This window comes from Thermobia domestica, chromosome 10 (genome assembly GCF_964235325.1).
Source record: "Thermobia domestica chromosome 10, izTheDome1.hap1.1, whole genome shotgun sequence".
Lineage (NCBI taxonomy): Eukaryota > Metazoa > Arthropoda > Insecta > Zygentoma > Lepismatidae > Thermobia > Thermobia domestica.
Window position 1 is genome coordinate 154276480 of NC_137463.1, and position 22289 is coordinate 154298768.

The 22289-nt window shown below is 36.6% G+C and overlaps 1 protein-coding gene across 3 annotated transcripts in view; it reads right to left on the reverse strand.

The window, feature by feature from the left end:
* The window catches only part of LOC145662782 (inositol polyphosphate-4-phosphatase type I A), a 422451-nt gene that overhangs the window by 132128 nt on the left and 268034 nt on the right, over window positions 1-22289 (reverse strand). For all 3 annotated transcript variants that reach the window (XM_081728656.1, XM_081728655.1, XM_081728657.1), the window contains one exon: window positions 15165-15367. In XM_081728656.1, coding sequence (XP_081584782.1) covers window positions 15165-15367 — 203 coding nt within the window. The remainder of the gene's footprint in view (window positions 1-15164; window positions 15368-22289) is intronic.

A 22289-nucleotide genomic window follows, 5' to 3' on the forward strand; every position in this document is an offset into this window, starting at 1 on the left:
CAGACAGCAGCAACTTTAGCTGATTTTCTTTATAATCACGTAATACTTCGATTTGGCCTTTGTAAAGAAATTGTACTGGATAGATCAACGGCATTTACTGGTTCTTTATTTCAGGAGTTATGCAATATTTTGGACATAAGGATGAATTTTATAAATCCATACTATCATCAAACGAATGGCCTTACGGAAGTTATGGTCCGGAATTTGGAAGCGTTGTTAAAAAGGAAAGTGGACCCCATGAACCATGGAAGTTGGGTAGAGCATGTTTCTGCTGTGACCTTTTCTCAAAATGTGACCGTGAACCAATCCACGTCTTACAGTCCATTTTATCTTCTTCATGGATTTGAACCATACTTAGAACATCAGGCGATTATAAATGGACCTTGTTTTCATATTTCCAACGAAGAATGTTTAATAACCTTTCACGATATCAGAGAGGAAGCACAGGATAAATTATTCGACAGGCTTCGGACATCACAAAAGTCATATGAGAACCATCATACAACAGTGACGTATAATGAGGGTCAACGTGTGTGGATTTATGATCCAACTAGAGGCCGTGACTACGTCAGAGCATTTTCAGGAGTTTTCTTTGGTCCAGCAATTGTTGTTCGAAAGGAAAACGCTAATTCTTATTTTGTTAAATATAAAACTTCGAAAGGCAGGGAAAAGATCGAATCGATAGGCATTACACGATTGAAACCCTATTATCTAGATGTCACACCGAACGAAGAAGATGAAGAAGTGTTTCGTGCAAGTAATTGTGTTCCTGACTCAGAAGATCAACGACCCAATGAATCTAATCATGCTGCATTAACAATAGTATCTGAACCATTTACTGAAAGTTTTGCTGTGGTCGATGTGTTAAAGTTACCAACTATTACTCAAATGAAATATACATTTCCGGTTAAAAAACCGTTGTATAATTATAATAAGGAAATTAACGACAAAATTAGTATTTATCATGGAAATATTGCCACACTGAAGTGTGATGCAGTCGTTAATGCTGGAAATGAAACTTTAACACCTCTTTAAGGAGTGGACGGTGCTTTGCATTTTGCAGCCGGGAAACAATTGCGAGAAGTTTGTGTAAAACTGGGTTCTTTGAAACCTGGTGAGGTCAAAATTTCTCCTAGTTTCAATTTACCAGCCAAGGGATAACAATAAGTGTATTTTACGCCAATGTTATATTAATTGTTGTCAGCGAGCTATCGAAAACAATTATAGAACTTTGAATATCCCATGTTTAGGAACAGGCGCATTTCATTTTGACAAAACTAAAGCTGTGAAGATTGCTTTGTCAACAGTACGTAATGTTTTGGAGAAAAATTTAGCTGATTTTGATTGAATTGTTTTCTGCGTTTTTGACAAAGACAACAAAGATCTCTATTATGACAATATTTCCATCTATTTTCCTATGACTGAATATAAGTCTGCTTAGTTTATTCTAGATAAGATATATAAGGGGAATATCTCCGTTAAAAAAAAAGTGGTTACCTACATAGTAACTATGTTCTCTGAAAAGCAATGTATAATATTTAAGGACATTATTTTATTTAGACAGTTACCGCTTCCCCTTCTCGGCTTATTCCTACATTCTGACTTTTATAGCACATTATTTTACCTAAAAAAACGAGAATACCTTGATTAGACTTATTTGTTTTTTTCTTCTCTCGCTGAGATAATTTACATCTAATCTCTGTTAGACGTTTCCCCTTCAATTATGGAATGGCCATCCATAACTGATTATTTGAGATTTTTTTTTTCCATATGCGTATATGAACTAATATTTGATATATTGATAGTATTATATTGGATAATATTTATTCCCTAATTTGACATATTTAGACTTAACGTCTAATTTGTGAATTGCCAACACCATCTGCAATTAAATGGATATTGTATCTTTGATACTTTATTTACCTGAACTACTGTTATTTATTTAGAATACATTGTTTACATAGTTATGAGCTCGTAAAATCCCTACTGTGAGTTCTTTTTACTAATTTTGATTTTTCATGGACATGACTAACCCTAGGATTCTTAATATATTTATTTTACCTGAATTATGACATGATTTTATATTTTATTATATTTTACATTGGATGCTTGTTGTTTGATACTGTTTAGTGTGACTTCGATACTTAATTACGTATTTAATGTGAAGAGAGGGAATAATAATAATAATAATAATAAAGAATTGAGACATATATATGTTAGTTTAAAAAAAAAACTTATTTTTCCAAGTATTTTTTTAAACAGGTGTATTTTATTTCACTAACGAACTTGGATTTAGCTTATTTAAGAGAAAACATTGTAGATTTTTTTTTTTAAATTATTATGCATCTATACTGTATTATTATTGCAATTTTAGGGGAATAGTTTTCTTTATTTTTATATTTTGTGTTTCTTTGTATTATACTTTCAGATGATCCTGTGCTTCTTTGTAGCATATGTTTCATCGAACTTAGAGGTATCCATATCGAGTGGATTCTATTTTAATGAACTGCATGGGTAAGTTCTTTATTAACACTCAGTCCCACTTTTTTTTAATGTAAGTTTTGAATTTCTGCAGGCTATTCCTGCTTCATCTATGTTTAAAGATTTACATTGTGCCGATAATTCCTCTTACCCAATACAGACATGTAGTCTAGCCTCATCTCTGAATGCCCTACATTCTCACCTAGAAAATAACTTGACTCTCAACGAACCGTATAGGCATAAGGAAGGTTCTCGTTCTAAACGTGCTTTATTAGGATTTGTAGGAAATCTTTTTTCCTATTGTTGTGGTGTAGCTACGCAAGGTCAACTATCATCCTATCAGAAAAAAACAGGATAAATTGGAAGAAACTGTTTTATAGCTTCGTCAGCAATTACTACGTAATTCTATTTATTCATAATGCTTCTGCGGAACTCTTAAAATTTCAATCAAAATTAGGCCAGAATTTTCAAAAGATGGAAGTATTTTCGAAAACGCTACTTGACTAATCCAAAATTTTAGCTAAATCATTGCAAAGCCTTTCTGATAGAAATCAACTTCAACTTTTTTCGCTTTTGGGTGAGATCTATCAATTATCTATGCATATTTTAAAGATGGTAGAATTACAAAAATATGAAACAGCTATTCAAAGTTGCCGCTTGGGAAACCCAACTTTAGTTCCCTACGATGTGTTGGAAGCCCAGTTACGTTTATTAGAAGAATCTATGTTTACTCATCGAATGATATTTGCGATACCGTCCTCTGATATTGATGTGTATTACTCTCCGAAATTATTATCCTACACAATCACTGATACTTACATTTATGCTCAACTTAAAGTACCTCTTAGAGAACGTGATATTTTGTTTAAGTTGTATTCTGTTAAAGCGATATCTTTCGGCTACCACAATCAGACTTACTCTATTAACCTGGAACCAAGTTATGTTGTGTTTCAATCACAAGTTTTGGCCCTACCTTTAATTGGTTCAGATTTACTTTCTTGTAATCTTCAAGTTCCTAACTTGTGTAAAATTTCTTCTCATATAGCTGTATCCTCACAGTTAGCACGTTGTATATTTAATAGGTTTTTCGGAACTACAGTTCATGACATTATTTCTACGTATTCATATGTATGCCAAGATAATACACATTCTCAACTTTTGGAATTGAAACCCCACACGTATGTTCTTACTCACCCACCTTCTACTGTGCAATTGATTACTGGTGATAATACAACTTTAATGGACATTTCAGAAAAAGCAAGATTTGGTTCTCTTCAATTTCGCTACCTTGCAACATGCTTTTAAAAGTAAACGCCCACCTGTTTGCTAAAGCTGTATTCCCATGTTTTCAACCTAATGCTGTTTCTCCAACAGTTCTTCATTTGTTCCCTGCATTTCTCGCTTCTAATAATTTTATTCATTTAAATCAGCGATATAAGTCTCATGAAGTTTTTAACTCCTCAAACTTATTGAACCTTAATTGGAGATTTTCTGTACCCCATTTAAACATTTCAAGTTATTCTGTGGCTCCTATTGTCCCTTATAAGCCTATATATTATAGAGAAAATTTTATTCCAATTTTTCTCATGATATGGAATGTTATTTTGTCTGTCGCGGTAGCTTACTTATTAAATCGTCAAGGATTTTTCTTATGTGCATTGTGCTTTCGTAGTGCAAGAGCTGAAGAGATTTCATTGGATCAAGACGTTTTATGGATTGTAGTCCACATTATTGAGATCACTTCACTTTTATTGGCCCTTTTCCTTCTGTTTAAGCTGTACAAACGACGTGTTGTTGTTCGAAAAAACCCTCACCTTGTTCGTGCTTCAAGCTTGCCACCCCCTCCTCCCCCTGCTAGTTCTAACACCGAAAATGCACGATCATCTTCCAATATTCCTATGTCTCTGTCGTATTTGAATGATTATACTACATATTATTAACCGGTTTTAACATTTTGTTCTTATTTATTATAGCTGAATCTATTTTATTGTTTTTGTTGATTATTTAATTCATTCTTATGCATATTTGGATCTTACTATGTATATTTTGCGGTGGATTTTAAGGAATAATATATATAAATGTACATATATGCATATATTTTATTTTATTTGCACTATATTTTCCGTTTAAAAAAGAAAAAGGAGGAAAGAATAACAAAAGTTAGTGAAAATTATAATGAAGTATTGCATTTAGTTATTTTTATGGCCTATGACGACAATGTATTGTTTCGTTGACGGACAACTTGGATTTTGTTCCGTGTATACTAGTTTGTTACCAGAAAAGTGAAGAGATATCTTAAGAATAATTCTACGGAACTAATACCTTTATTATAGTTAAGGTGAAACTTATTATGGTGAATATATTATTTTACGACGAAGAAGTTAGTTGTGATATTTACATGGACAATATTTACAAGTGTCTTAAGACTGATATTTGCTACAGACAATAAGTGAACGATTAATGATTCTACAGGACGATTACAAATTGAGTGAATCTACGGAAATATATAAATATTTATGTTTTTGGTGGTTTTGCTGTATATTTTTGGGGGAACAAAATAACTAATTTAGTTACGCACTGTTTATATGTGGATATAAAATTTGTGTTATACAACCTCGCCCTTCTATTTGAATTTCGCCATCCTTGAGATAAATTCTACTACTTGGATAATGATATACTGGACATTGTTTGGACTACTACGATATGTTTTCTTCGATTTTGTGGAACTTGATGAACATTACGCTACCCTCTGTTAACAGTGATATTATGATGCAGAATTTGAATTTGTTGCCAGCGTATTGTAGACAAATGGATGTATTTTCTTATTTTACGGACAGTTTGCTGATTATTTTGCGCTGGTATTTCCTGGACTACAAGCTTATAAACTACAGTTATTATCTCATATTGCTACAGTTCTTCGAATTAGTCCGTGTTTAATTAGATATAGCAGTGGTGATGATCTTTCGTTCTACTCTCTCCACCCTCACAAGCGAGCCCAGGTTGCTATAATCCTGTATTCTTTGGTCACTTGAGACTTAAAACACCTCAAGTCTTTCTTTTTCGAGGATTGAGAGTTGAAATCCTTTCAGTTTTTTTACTCCCCTCCCCCTTCTTCTATCATCTTTGGTTAGCTACTTAGTCCGTATAGCAAATTAGAGTGATTTTCTTCAATTAGAGTTTTTTTTTTAATGTGCTTTGCATATGTTTTTTTTTACATTCTATTTGCACTATTTACTCCCTTTCATAATATAACATCACTCCCTCTCTACTGTTTAGTGCTAGGACCATTTGCACTTTTAAGGTTTACCTCCCCCGGTTGTTTACAGTTTACCTTGCTAGTTGTTATTTTATTTGCCCTTTATTCTTTTTTCCTTCGATGTATTTAAAAATAGATATTTCAATTACAACTTATAATATAGCGTATGTTTTTTTATTATCAAAGTGTGCTCAGTCATCTCTGCACTTAAACTATTTTTATATGTACAAGTTTTTAGTTAAGATTTATGTTTTGATACCATTTCTATAATATATATATATATATATATATATATATATATATATATATATATATATATATATATATTCTACGTTTTTTTACTTATTATATCTTATTTTGTAATTAATACTAATTAATTTATAACTTTAAAATATTTTTACTCTATTATTTTTTCTCTTCCTTTTCTTCTGCTACGCTGATGCCAAGTTTACTCCCAGGAGTCGTGAATCATCATGCTTGACACTGCGAGTCTTCGATTCGGTACTGATTCTTACTAACCAGTTCCTTTGGAGTCGGAAGATTACATTATACAACGACCGATTCCTTCTACAAGATACCAGCGCCATTGTTTCTGGGTTTGTACACTTATTGTGATTACCTGTACTTAGATGCCATATACAGGTTATTTTTGGTATTACGTTAATTTTCTATCCTCATCTTGTGTTTATTATGGATATCAGTTATTTAAAAATTCGTTTAGTTTTTTTCAGATTTCATGTTTTTCGTCCAGACTCCGCGATTTTCTCGATTCAAGGACTAAAAACATTATTTTGGGGGCGGCCAGGTTACATGATGAGAGAAATGCTCCAGGAAGTCCGTCGTTCGATTCTTGTGGATGTCTCTTACATTTATTTATTTTTTCTTCCAAGAAGATTTGAACTCATGTAGCCTCAATCTTCTTTGAAGCAATTTGTAATTTTTTTTTTTTTTTTTTTTTTTTTTTTTTTTTTTTTTTTCATTAAACTAGATGCAACGGCAGAAGTCCTTTACCCTGCACATGTCTATACCTTATTCCTTGTCCTGCTTTTTTCCCCTTACTTGCTACTTTTTCACATTTCACATCGTGTCATATGTCAGCTATATTTTGTTCTGTCACTTTGTTGAGTCAATATTCTGATATTGACTAACATGCCAGATAATGCTCTTTCTACTGAGTGAAGTGATTTATATCCGCAAACATAAACATTATTTTATTGTGGAAATACTTATTTTCTACGTTATCAGCTATATTGGTGAGTTCACGTTGGACGATGTCACCTCCTGCGATGTTGATTGAGGGTAATGTTTGTGGTACTGAACTTTGGAGGTTTTTGTCCTAAACCTTCTAGAACTTTCGATTTTACGTCAAAACAACGTGATTGTGGGTGTTCCCGAACATTTGAAGTTTTGTTACCTTTTATGGACAAAAGAAGAAAAGAGGTTGGGTTTTGTAAAACCAGCCTTTGAATAAAACCACGAACACCGAGTTTGTCTAGGAAGTGTGAATAAGATTCTGACGGAGAAAACCTCGTTAGACGACAGGTCATGGAGCTACTTCGATACTTGAAGGTATTGTAATCAGCTGACATATTGAAGGAACTTTTCATTTCAAACCATTGCAATTTTACAGACCTAACATTCTAGTTTTCCTACCCCAATTCTGCTGCATCTTCTGAAATGTGTATTTCATTTATTATTACAATATTAACGCTGTTAAAGTTACATCTAGAATTTAGTATCTTTTGCATTACACGAAAGAATTATACAATTTAATTATTCATGTTTCCAGCTTTTCATAAAAGCTGGTGGTGGAGAGAACATCCCCAATCAGTTGAGCAACGATTCTCTTACTATATTAGATTGCCTTCAGTGCAATGCCGACTCTATGTACGGTGATGCAACACTTATATCGTTTTCTTTTCCCCCTATGTTTCTTTAGGAAGCATGAAAGAAACAAAATATATTTTCGGAGAGTTTGATTATTCTGTGTGGTTTTGTTTCTTCGCCCAACTATCTGTACCTTGTTGGCTGTCACTAAACGTGATTTAAAGTCACAACTTGTGCGTTTGTTTAGAACAGATATAATAGGGTATCTTTTCATTCTTCTTCTGTTTCCAGTTTGATAATGTGTGTCTGAGGTGTCAAAAGTGAGTATAGAGACCAGAACGATTCAGTTCCTATTCACCATTACATTTGTAGAATGTTGAAATATTTAAAATATTTGATGTGTTGTGTGCAGTGTTGTATTTACTGTATTGTTCGTCATGGAGAGTAAAGTCCGGAAAGACGTTCAATTGGTAGGCTGCTTGGGAGAGAGGGTTAAATAAAGTTCTTTTAGCAGACATATATATAATCATTGTTATATTAAAAAAAAAAAAAAAAAAGTTTAATTTCTATTTGCTGAGGCCTTCAGCCAATCCCTTAAGTCTTCGTGTTCACTTTTCAACCAATCACGTTCCGCCATTTTTGGTTCTTATAAGGGCCGTTTTTTTATTTTCTTCTTGTCTACACTATCCAAACTTCTTTGCCATAATTCGTTAATAGGTAGGCTCCCTGTCCAGTTCATCAGTTTATCTCTTCCTACTATAGTGCGATGGTTCATTTAGACCTCCTGGTATTTGTTAAATATCATACTGTTGTTCTGCGGATAAAATCGGATCTAAACCATCGGAAGTGGGGAGCAGCCGTCTTCACAGTATACTTAACGATATAACTTTTATTTGACAAATGGAACGGAATTAGTTTGCGTTTCGCAATACAGACGAATGAGCGTTTTCATACGTAATATTTTCTCGATACGTATTACTATCACACTACTCCAGTTTTTACTCTTATCCAACTTCAGCAGCAGTATTTTACCCATTGCTATTCCTTAGTTTGCCGTAGAATTGTTACAGGAAATTTCTGTGTGAAACTGTTTAGTCTGTCATTTATTTCAATCAGGGGCGGATCCAGGACGGATTTCTGGGGGGCGGTGGGTTGTAATACTGCTACTTAGAGCTACTTTTAAGAGCTCCAAGCTCTGGGATGGGTTTCATTTATATATAAAATAAGAAAGTTCCCTCTTGTGGGGGGTTTCGCGCGATCGCTCCCCCTGGATCCGCCCCTGATTTCAATCATATGTTTTCTATTCGTTTCATATGTTCTTTCAATTTCATATTGCTCTTATCGAAATTTTATTGCAACCATCATAAAAAGAAATTTCTAACACGCAATTATTAGACTGTTGTTTCATACCCTCCAATTAGCCGTTCCAAGTGAATTTGACTGATTAAATGAAAAAAAAGGGTTCAAAATATATGAATTTAAGGAAAGCTTTATTTACAGACTCTGTCACTCTTTTTGTCTTTCTTGTTCTTTCTTGAGAAGAAAATATACGGCGGAAGACATGTGGCAACAGTGCGCTTTATTTACTCTGTACTGCAATCTAAGAGTGAGACGCTCTATAGAACGTTGCACTAGAACACTCAGCCAAGGGGGCCGGCAGCACTTGGCCTTAATTTTCGCTATATGTAGGTCATGACTCTTGATGTTTTATCTGTATCGGCCAATAAGATCAAAGGATATCTCAAATTCTTGGAATCTCCCGCACACCAAGGTCTGCGGGGTCGTTAGTTACATACACAACAAATTAATTAAGGGGACAATATTGACAAATCTGACAATAAATACGAATATATATTATTTCTAGTGCCCCTAATAGTAGACATTTTTTTTTATTGAAATGGGCCCACGACTCATTATTGTTTTATTTACCTTCAGTGTGCGTTCTGTTTATGTAACGTAGTGAACCTGTATGATGCTCCACTTATAATTTCATTTTCGTATCGTATATGGAGTAAGACAATTTTGTCTTAAAATGGGAACCACTCGAACGGCGGAGAAATTCCCTGGGGAGCAGTGCCCCCCTGCTCACACAAGTTACGGCCTTGCGTCCTGGCAATCACTTTTTCTTAATTGGAAGGTTTTGTTTACGTAATTGATTTTGTAATTCTGTTATTCCTTTATTATTATTATTATTATTATTGCAAAGTCGCGACTTGGCTACATATTTTATATTTTATGAATTTTCTGACTGGATTTCAAGTCTCTTTGTTGAATAATCAATACACTCCACTTTAGGGGGTTTGGAGAAGGGAAATATTATTCTGCTGCTTTTAATTTGTTTACTTGCACGCTACACCAAGCCTGGATACTACATTTTACTTTTCTATATCTACGGGAAGTATTCTAAAGGTTGTTATGATCATAAGAGAATAAGTGAATAAGTGATGAGATCAATGAACTTTTACTAACAACATTTAAAGTATCAGGTTGTCAGAAAAGTCATTACTTATTTCGGTAAAATATGACAAATGATGGTTTGTGGATATACTAGAGTTATTCGGATCATGCAATAGTTTGTAATGAATAGCTAAGATATTGAGCGTTTTGTGTAGTATTCGGATCATGCAATAGTTTGTCATGAATAGCTAAGATATTGAGCGTTGTCAAATTCTAACTAATCGGAGTTTAACTTTCTACGGTCAATCCTCAAGCACGCTTTGTTACAATACTGATGGATCCGACCTTTAGGATATAAAATGGTAAAGTGTTTGTCATGGGCGAAATTACGATGAATTTCAATTAAATTATCATGGTCCAATTATTTCCTTGTTGAATTCTCGATATTTTTCAGTGGAAAAACGGATGAAATTTGAAAGCCCCAAATCAAGGTACGTAGACCAACATCCAGAAGCTTACATTACAAATTTTATGTCCATTTTTCTCACAACTTTATGGGTTGATTGCCCTGTGCTCTAAGCGCTCCATATAATAAACAAGCTTAAGCAATTATTATAAAGCGCATGGTAAGCATATATGAATATTGATGCGAAGCACTGTATTTTTTGTTGAGTTGAGTTGATTTTGAGTTTAACGTCCCTTTCAGCAGCAAGGCTATATGAAACATTGACTTACCCCATGCCGTAAACGTCGCCAACACCTAGTGGCCCACTTGTCTCTATATTGACGATCGACGTTTACCCGCGAGTCGAAGGACTGCCACTACTGTTCCACTGCCGGCAGGGTTTCGTCGAGTCGAAACAGATATCTCGCGTCGGGGTGTTGAAGTTACCACCGCGTAGCAGCCAGGACTTCGTTTTGGTCCGCGTTCCTTCGATTCGTCGCGGAGGGACCAACACGAACTATCGCCAATCATGTGCATGCGGTTATTATTATATATTATTTTTTCCTGATGAATTGTTCCTGAAGTGAGCTCCGGGGGTCAAGAATAACCTCTGCCTCAACATCATGAAGTGAAAAATCTTGAGTGCGATAATTGTATAAATTTAGATGGCAACTGTCATCGATCATTAGAAAGTGAGCATGGGAGAACTATGAAATAAAGAAAATAGACACGCGTCATTTTGTTAAAAATTACATGGCGAACGCATTTTATCTTATCCCAAGCAGTTTTCGTCTCATATATACGGTTAAAAGTGTACTCTGATTGACCAAATTGAAAAGATCTCAACGATTTATTTCTTTACAAGCGACATTAACTTCATCGCCTCCGTGGCGAAGTCAGAAGACTACCCGTCCAGTAATCATAAGGTTGGTAGTTCGAGCCCCCTCCAGGGTACTTTTTTTTAGTTTTTTAGACTCACCTTAATGTAAACAAATCACACATATAGGCGATTTAACATATTTTGGGGGAGTAATTTTGTGGTTCATTGGCGTTTTGTCGCGTGAGAAGATGTTGGCTACAATGCAGTGAGCGTCATAGTGATTGGTGGGTCACGGTGGATGGGTCGCAGTGGACCACATGCTGTTGACCCACTCAGGAAACTCGATCAATTTGACCCACTCCAACTCTGGATTTGACACCACATAGAAAATGGAAGACAAAATATTGCATGTTCACCATATTGTATTGTTTTAGTTCAGGCAAGGGAAGAACGCGCGAATCGTGTTTCTGATATTTACTATCCTCTATGTTTTTGTGTTTTTGTCCCTGTTCTTAAAGAGTTAGTGGGAAAACTGTAAAAGTGAGTAAAACGCGTAAAAATATGAAATAAAGTTACTGAGTGCGTTAAATTAATTAACTTACAAAAATAATCCAGAGCCCTGAAACACCCGATTCCAATCAATATAAGTATCTGTCCAATACTGTGCCGTGAAAAATCAGTGCCGGAGGCAAGAGCATACGGCAGCGCCTCCGTACATATGAGTTGTCAATTTCAAGTTGACTTCTCTGGACTATTCTTTCTGCATAATACTTTACTATTTTATTATGACTGAAATCAGAAAGTTTCAACATTATTACACTGGAATCGTAAAAGCGTGTAATCACTGAATTCACTGCAGCTGCATTTTTTCCTGCTCCCAGAACAGTGATGTCTTAGAGTAGTGGCTTCAGCGCTAGTTTCGTAATGTTGGGGACGCGAGTTCGATTCCGGCTGTGGCAATCCAGGAACTTTTTATAATCTACAAAACTGATACTTCTGATGTATACTTACATGACAATTTCTCTGGGTCTAAGAGTTGAGACAACTTCCTTTACAGGTGAAATGCTAACAACACAAAATTACGTCATCCGTATCAATCTTCGTAACTGTTTGGCAAGTAAAGTGTTTGGACAAGAATTGATGAACACATAAGGACTAAACACGTCCTTACTGCTGCAGTATGGGCCAAAAATGAGTTCCAAGGAATTGTTCCTACCTGTGCACAAATTGCAAATAGTGATAGAACTTACAATAGGGATCGCTAGTCATGAGGATGATCCTATTTAAGATGTCACCTCACCTTTCTACTTACAAGAAGGGTGAAACAAAATGCATTACTGCTATCAGCTAACAAATCTTTATATTCCATTTCTTATTGTCATAAAATGATAATTCTTTCTGTAAATTCATAAACGTAATAATATTATTGCGTTCATGTGTAAACCTAAGAAACATCTGACATACTCTATATCTTTTCTGCTCCTATGAATATCTTCGACTGTCTTACTTTTTCTTTCCACTGTGGTAATAATAATAATAATATTAAAGGAATAACATAATTACAATAACAATTACATAAACATTATCTTCCTATTCAGAAAAATTACTAATTACCACGACGGGATTTGAACCCAAGAAGCTGCAATGGGAGTTTCCTGCTTTCACATTTTTTAAAACAAATCACCTCAACCGGAGTATTGTTCGCCATGGCACCTCATGTCCTTTCGACGTATTCCAAACACTACAGGAACAGGAACACAGAAATACTGAGGACAATTAGAATTCCGACCTTGCTCTTCAAAGGAATTCGAACACCTAGTGGATTGCGCCTCATAATCAGAAGCCGAACGCCCTGGATCACTCGGCTAGTGCCATCGGTTCAATTTGCCACAAACTCGTCATATGAATATAAGAAAATAAACTAGTAGTTATGGAACATAAACATAGAACTGTCTATTTTTACACTTGTTGATACAACTCAAAGAATGTGAAAATAATTTCTGTCGTCTTCTGTTCTTTGGAAATTAGAAGTTATGGTAAAAACGAAATGTAATGTAAATCGGAACCATCCCTGCAACCGATGACCAGCGCCGTAACTTACATTCTTTTCTGGGAGGCAAGCATTATAAGCTTATTTAGGCCCCCTAGAAAAAGTTGATTTTCTAATTATTGGGCCCCCTCTCTAAAACTTTCAATTAATCTTTATGGGCCTCCCGGAGCCTGTGGGCCCTCCCGCCCAGCAAGGTCTGCGGTTCCGTTAGTTACTTCCTGGGTCTATTCCATACTCGACAAAATTATTAAGGGAACAATATTGATAAATCTCAAAGCCATACGAATAAATATTATTTCTAGAGCCCCTAATAGTAGACATTTTTTACTGAAATGGATCCAGGACTCATTTTTGTTCTATTTACTTTTTGTGTGCTGGTTTGTTTATGTAATGTAGCGAACCTATTTAATGCTTCATTTCTAATTTCATGTTCCTATCATATATGGAGTAAGAAACTTTTGTGTGCAATGGGCATCCTCGAGCGGCGGGGAGCTTCCCTGGGCTGTCCTCCCAGAAGTTATGGCTCTGCCGGTGGCATAGCATCAACTTGAAGAACGTTTCGTGATATCTTCCTCATTGAGGAACCTCAATATAACTTGTTTTTGAGCTAAACAAGGAAATCTCGAGTAAATCATTAAGAGACACACACAAGTTTTTTTATATTTTCTTGTTTATATTTTTATTTATATTTTGTTTATATTTGTTTGTTTTTGTTATATTTGAGTATCTTGTTTATATTTTTCTATGAAACAACTTTAATTAGGTCTTAGTTTGGGTGGAAGTTTAAATGGCGCGGTAGGTGAGCGGTTAGAGCATTGAACTTCTATTTCGTGGACCCGGGTTCGAATTCCGGCCAGGCTGAAACTTTTTCAAGTGTTTCTATTTCAATTCATACTCAGTGTGACAAGCAAGATCTTCTCTCCTCCAGAAAGAAAAAGATGTTGGAATCAGGAGAATTGGAGAAGGTCTCTCAATGGAGGCAATCATTTACAAAGTTATTTCCAGTAGTTGTTCTAGATTTGATATTTCCAGCTACTTTCAATCATTTTCTGATTCATGCGTGGTCAGTATTTTTATTTCTCTAAACATACAGTATATAAAGAAATAACACATTATATACACAGCAATATTAAGATAAATATATGGTGTTCTTTGGAAAACGCGATCCGAACGATAGAAGTTCATCTTAGAATGGGAAACTGTTTCGTTAGTCACCTACTTTACAATTTTACCTGGATAAACACCTGGATCAGGGCTACCAACTGCTGTCAGTGCCGAGAAAAGTTACGTGTAAGTTGGGTTGCATCTGTCTAGGCGTTCTCACAACTGCAAAAGACCTGGACCCCAAGTAATGGAATTAGAGCACTTAGTGGGGAGAGATACTTTTGTGGCTGGGTATGTATAACAAAACATCTTATGGATTACTTAAATACATTTAATGATACTTCAATTTATCTTCAAATTTTCCCACTGTCGGCTTCACTGCCTCAAATCTCTATTATGCAATTATTTCACTATTTACGCTCGTTAACCGCTTTATCTTTGAAATATGTTCTTCCTTCGAAGGGACTACCTAAATCTGTTGTCAGATTGTTCAGAAACCTCTTACTGTTGGGAAGCATGCTTGGTCGGTTGTATTCTCCAAGAACCTTTCATTATATCCGAAAAGGATAAGAGTTCCTTTTCTTTTTCTTTCTTTTCTTCTTTTTTTTTAATAATACGTAAGTAATAATGGACTAGGCATAGGCTAGTAGTAAAGGCTTTTTCTTCTCATTTTGGAGGTTTAGGGTTTGAATCCACTGTCAGCTATCCTAAGTGAGTTTCTTTTACAAGGTTTTCTCTTTCTATATTTATGTATGTATGTAATTATTAATTTATATATACTTACAGTAACTGCTGTGGAAGTAAAAAGCACAGTCTACTTTCCAACATAACTTCATGCATGGAGATATCACCCCCAAGACCTGAGTGAAAACGATATGATTGAACAGTTGGGTTTGCAAACAGAAGGTTTAGCTGACCCTGGCACGGGAATTTCAATTTTGTACCTAAACGAGGAGGGAGAGACTGTGAACGACGATGAGAGTAGACCTGTAAGATAGAAAAAATAGTTAGCAAGAAATAGTTTTCTCCTTGTTAGTTGTATCATTGGAAACATTAAATTACAAAACATGATTTATTAGCTGTACATTTGACAAGAAAAGCTCTTTATAAGAAATCGAATCTATTCTATTCGTTGAACTTTTTTTTATCCCTAAATTCTATTGTCTAGACTTTGTTTTAGTAGATACGTAAAGAAACAAAGGAAAAAAATGTTGAATTTAATTCTGGAAAGAAATTAACTTCTTATCCAGCGCGCGCGCGGGCACACACACACACACACACACACACACACATATATATATATATATATATATATATATACAGAGTAGTAGGAAACTCCACCGACAAAATTCGGGAGGTGATTCCCGACACTGAAACAAGAAAAAACTCATTTTGCTCTTTTCTCTATGGGGGACAGTTTCGGAGCTACATGATGCCGAAAACGTGGCAAAATACACTTTAGAGCGCTATACCTTCTCTATTTCGAATGATAGAGGCAAGGTGGCATGGCCACCTCAAAGGAACGAAGCCTGCTCTATTCAAAGATGGGAATGTCGCAATCGTGAAATCAGTGCACAAGAGATTCCCCAAAGGAGCGTAGGGATTCCCGGACAAACTGACAGGTAAAGATACGTCAAAATAGGCGTGAATGGATAGGTTTCCCACCTGGTAACCATAATTAGTTGTAACCATGTCGAGATCTCAAACAGAGACGAATTGATGGACGCATCATATTAGGTATGTGTGGTTGCATAACCACCAGGTACTGACGGTGACCAACAATGAAGTTATGGATATGAAGTGTAGGTGAATACATTTCGGGAGGTGACTCCACAACTGGAAACAAGGAAACAAGTCATGAACAGAAGTCGAAAGAGGCAGCGTGTTCCAGAAGGAACCGAGGAAAAGATCGCCCACACACCGTGGGTAAAGTAGAATATCTCCCGAACGAATTGAGATAGTGACGTCGGTCCACAAAATGAGAAAGAAAATCATACTCAAGAGAACTGATGGTGCAAACTGAATGGAGCAGATGGAACTGCGTAATGGGAGTCTATATAGGAAAAAGGGGATTCTACAAAGCAGACATGGTAGGGGCAGTGAAAAGTGAAACAGACGTATGTACTACGACGTGTTACGTATGGCTTACGTACAAACTGTGGGGTGAGAGCTAGAAAAGTGGGGATTTCCCATTGCAGCGTCGGGGACCAATTCAAGGGAACACCGCCGGACATGGGTGTTGGTCCAGCGGTTCCGCAACAAGCAGAGTACGCAGACATTGCAGGGCCGAGAATAGCTGTAGGCCCTACAGAATAGGCAACTGAGACATGGAAGACATGAACAAAAGCATGCGTACAGGCAAACATGGACTGTATTTTGAAGGATGATACACTACAGCTCATACTGGTGTCCGTGATGAATAAGTATCACAAAAGAATGACACTAAAGGTTTGAAGTCTTACAACAGTCTTACCTGTGGCAACACTAAAGATGCTCAAAATGACGTCCACCACTCTGAACACAGACATTCAGACGTCGTCGCACAGACCGGCGCACACGTCGAAACGTGTCTGGTTCTTCCCGCAAAGCGTCACAAGCGACTCGGACGCGTTGTTCCAACGTTTGGATATTAGGTACCGGAGTAGCATAAACAACAGTTTTGAGATGCCCCCATAAATAGAAATCCAGATGGTTTAAATCCGGCGACCGGGCAAGCCATGACATAGGACCGCCACGGCCGACCCACTTGCCCGGTAAAACAGTGTTCAAATAATCACGCACGGGGCGACAGAAATGCGCCGGGGCATCATCGTGCATACATCACATACGTTGTCGTAAGACCAACGGCACATTCTCCAGAAGTGTAGGAAGTATCTCGCGCAAGAAGTTCAAATAGATAGACCCAGTGAGTCGTTCTGGAAGAACAACTGGTCCAATGAGATGGTCACCCAGAATCCCTGCCCAAACGTTGATACGAAACTGGTGCTGGTGGCGGGCCTGTACCATTCCATGTAGATTATCCACAGACCACATGTGACTATTATGAAAATTCTGGATACCATCCCTTCCAAATTGGGCTTCATCTGTGAACAAAATGGAGGAGAGAAAACCGACAGCTGTTGCCACCAAATGGAGAACCTGATTACAAAAGTCCAGCCTGGGAGGAAAATCTCCTGGCGATAGACCCTCTACCCGTTGCAAATGATAGGGGTAAAAATTATTGGCATGAAGGATCGACAACACCCTCTCATGACTGACGTTATGCTGACGGACAAGCTCCCTGGAACGTACACACGGGATATCAAGCACATGTCGTAAAATACGTTCTTCGGCATGCACAGTGCGTTCCTCACGTGGTCTTTCCGTGTCATACATAGCAGGGTGAAACGTTCCGGTCTCACACAAACGACGAAATAGCGTTGCAAATGTTGTATGATGCGGTTGGCATCTATTGGAATATCGATCGTTGTATAATCGCGCTGCCTGCCTACCATTTCCATTTGCTTCTCCATACACAAAAATCTTCTCGGCCTGTTCCTAATTGGTGTAATGGGCCATTGTCACAACACACTACACTATGAACGTGATTCACAACACACAACGTAGTAGTTGCCCACTTCAACTTCACGGATGACTTCGACAGACAAGGTAGGTCTGCTCAATGGTGATGTATTGTTTGTTCGTTGTGCACTCAGTGTTTCTTCCGTGCTAACTCCTTGTGCATCGGAATGACCAGGACTGGCAACTTGGGGGTCCTCTCGAGTCAAATCAACGAAGTACGTATGTAGTGTGGTTTAGCCGTATGGTAGCTATGGCCCTCTGTTTGTGACCGTGCAATGTTCCCGAAAATAGTCAATGTTTTGCTGTCAGCAGTGTTCAAACAAACGAGGGGGTGCAGGGGAAATCACCCTCACGTAAAAGCTTATCTCCGGCTTATATCATGAAAATAACAGAGTATCCCTGGCAGGAATAATTACTACCACTGCATTGTTGCTTACCATCAGTACCTGGTGGTTATGGATCTTCACCACAGCGAAATGAAACTACCGCTAATTTTAAAGTTTTTTTTTTTTTTATAATATCTTGAAAACAAATAACATTATTGGAAAAAACAAAAACATAGTGCACTAGATAATATTCTGCATGTGATACCGTTATCACAACTCACCTATCTTCTTTGGGTGTGCCGCTATTTACACAACCCGCAAAAATGCTAAATCTTTCGGCAGTTGCAAATGCAAAGCAGATAAGTGAGTTGAGATGACGGTATCACATGCAGAATCATAATATCTAGCGCACTATGTTTTTGTTTTCCCAATGTTTGTATTTATTTTGAACATATTACAGAAAAACTATAAAATTAGTGGTAGTTTAATTTTCGCTGTGGTGAAGACCCTTATGCAACCACACATAGCGAATATGACATGTCCACCATTTCGTCTCTGTTTGAGATCTCGGCATGGTACAACTAATTATGGTTACCAGGTGGAAAACCTATCCATTCACGCCTATTTTGACGTATCTTTACCTGACAGTTTATCCGGGAGTCCCTACGCTCCTTTGGGGAATCCCTTGTGCACTGATTTCACGATTGCGACATACCCATCTTTGAATAGAGCAGGTTTCGTTCCTTTGAAGTGACCATGCCGCCTTGCCTCTATCTTTCGAAATAGAGGAGATGTATTTTGCCCCGTTTTCGGCATCATGTAGCTCCGAAACTGTGTGTCCTACGGAAATCACTTCCCGAATTTTTTTTCGGTGGAGTTTCCTACCATCCTGTATAGTGTGTTTCAAAATGAATATCGGGGTTTTAAGGCTTTATAGTATTTATTACATTTAACGTACAATTACAAATAATACATCAAACGAAAGAGCAACTCAAACAGTGTTTGCTACAAGTGTTTAATGTGAGCACCATTCGTCACACGGTACACATCGAGTCGGTATGCGAAAAAGGCCCAAAAACTATCCGCTGGAATATGGCACAAAACACTCAATTTATATTGAAATTGTTCTATCTCATAGAGATTTGCTGAGCCCCACATGCGAACATTATGAGTTCACAGTGCCATTTTAGGTAAAATGTTGATTAATCACCGAAAACGACATGATCCAGAAAATCTTCATCGGCATGCAGCAACATTCCAATTGCAAGGTTGGCCCGTAAATCGTAGTCTGTAGATTTTAGAGGTTGCAGCAACTGCAAACAATAAGCATGTACTTGTAAGAGTCTCCTTAAAATTCTCCACACAAATGGTTGCATTGTAAATACAGATTCAGTCTTCACAAAATGTAAAACACAGAAAGCTTTCTGCTCACTAGTTGTCACCTCTGATACTAGCGCTCTCTAACAGAACACAGGAGAAACAGTGCATGCGCATGCGTGCGTACAAAATTGTTTGAGTTGCTCTTTTGTTTGATGTATTACCGGTATTTATAATTGTAAGTTAATTGTAATAAATAGTACAAATCCTTAAAACCAAGATATTCATTTTGAAACATCCTGTATATTATATATATATATATACTGTCCTGTAATCATGGGTCACATTTTATTTGTAATTTGGAGGGACATGAGTAATCTCATATAATTATATTTACTGTTCTTGAAAGCCAATGCATGTGAGTTTATTTTGTTAACTTTTGCTACAGGTGTCTAGTCTTTACTGTTGCGATGCATCCCAACGGAAATTGTGTACTTTGCTTTTCAAGACTCGATCATCGCAGCACAAAGGAAATTCGGAGAACACTTCAATAAACATGACGCATCATCCCGGAAAGTGATCCTCCATGTAATGAGGAACTTTGGAAAAACAGGAAATGGAAAAAAAAAAAAATCATCTCTGGATAACCGTAATAGTCTTGTTCTCATTACACAATTTACGGGTTGCAAACGCCATGCTACAAAGTCCAAATAAGTAGGGGAAAATGATCAAAAAATATTCAACTACATTACAAAAATACATAAATAAGTAAGTAAATTAAAAACGAATATGCATTTAATTTTGGAGATTTTCAGGTTTTATAATCTTTAGTTTCTGGTCGATTCTTTTTTTCTTCGATATCTTACTGGAATTTTGTAGAAAGCAGAAATTCTGAAAAAAAGTCACATACTGAATTTACTTTCTTTGATAGTTTTTATTTGTCGCAAAGAATTTGAACATACCATTTTGTTGAAAGAAATATAACTGCATCACCACCTGAATGTTGGATTCTTGTCGGGATTCTACTTAGTTATTTTATTTTAGTTTTCTGTTTTTGTTCGTTTATAGCAACCTAGTTAGTCTCTTCCTTTCTACTGTAGCTATTTTGTTTCGACGCTGTTGGTGTTAACAACAAGTAATGCAATATAAAAATTTAATTTAGAAGAACGATTACTGTGTGTTAAAAGTTATGCTCTTAAAAAAAAGGAAAAGAAAAGAAAAGAAATAAAGCTGTTTCATAAATTTAAAGTAGTATCTGAATTATTAAACCATTTACATATGAAATTTGGTATTGTCACACAAGACTGAGAAATATTTTCCACTATTCTAGACATTGCAAGAAAACTTGGCACACGCCTTACACATGGACCGTAATATTTTTCAATATAGATTATATTCAGATATCTGTAGCCGGGACCGCTCCAAAGGGCACCAAATTCCAGAAAAGGAATTTTTAGAGGGAAAGTTCTCTATTTTACGCCAAATTTCCCTTCTCTTGTACATCATGCAAACATGCACGCGACATCATTTAAAAGCATGTTTGATTCTGAAGAGAATGACGTATAATTCATGATATTCGGACTAGTACCACTGAAGCATTACTTACTTAATCTAAAGTGAACATTTTCTTGTAAAAATGCAAGAATTAAAAGTGTTAAGGGGGTAGAGAAGAAAGCAAGAGGGGAAGGGGTGGGAACTTTTCAGAAAATACTCCCTATACTGTGGTCCAACTCTGCCCACCTAAGTCCTCTTAGTTGTAAGAACAAGACCGAAATGAAATCTCCTGAACGAAACATTTGAATTTAAGACACAAATGACGTCAGTGCTGACGTCTTTTTTATCAAATAATCTTGAGTGGTCTTGACCTTGTTCAAGCTTTCTTTGATCGGCATTTAGGGGTTATGAAACGTGCAAATTAGCTGAAATCTCGAATTTTATTTTTTTTTCCATGATCGCCGTATTTTTTTTCTTTCCTATCGTAGCTCAGAAGTAAAGAGGCTAAGCAGACCTCAATAAAATCACAATAATTAGTTTCTCTGAGCTCGAAATCAAATTTTGGAAATCAAAGCCTATACTTACACGTAAAACACAAAATATTCACTTATGCAATTTTCCCGGAAAACTGCAATATAGAATTTTTAATTTTAGCTAATATGTACAACCCGTGTAACGTGGGTTCCTGTCACCACGGCATGGCGCGTCCTCAGGTTGCGGATCGAGGAGAAGGCCTCTAGATATAGAGGTTAGCTGCGAATATACTGAATAAGCAGTCGCGGACAGACGACTAGGAGTGGTCCTCCAGCTTGGGGGTTTGGGTAAGGCTAACACCCTCATCCTGTAAAAAAAGGTACTTGTTCAGAAACATTCACAAAAGCCTCGGACAAGGACTGATAACTTGGCACGACATCAGCAAAAGAAAATGGACATGAGATTTGGAACATGGAATATTAGAAGTCTTTATAGGGCAGGCGCGTTAAAATCTGTAACGAGTGAGTTAGAGAAATACAGGATGGACTTAGTAGGAGTTCAGGAAGTTAGGTGGGAAGGAAATGGATCTGAGAATTCCGGAAATTTTACGTTCTTTTACGGGGAAGGAAATAAAAATCACCAGTTAGGAACAGGGTTTTTTGTTCACAAACGAATATTACCAGCAATTAAACGGGTTGAATTTGTTACTGACAGACTTTCTTTTATTACTCTTAAGG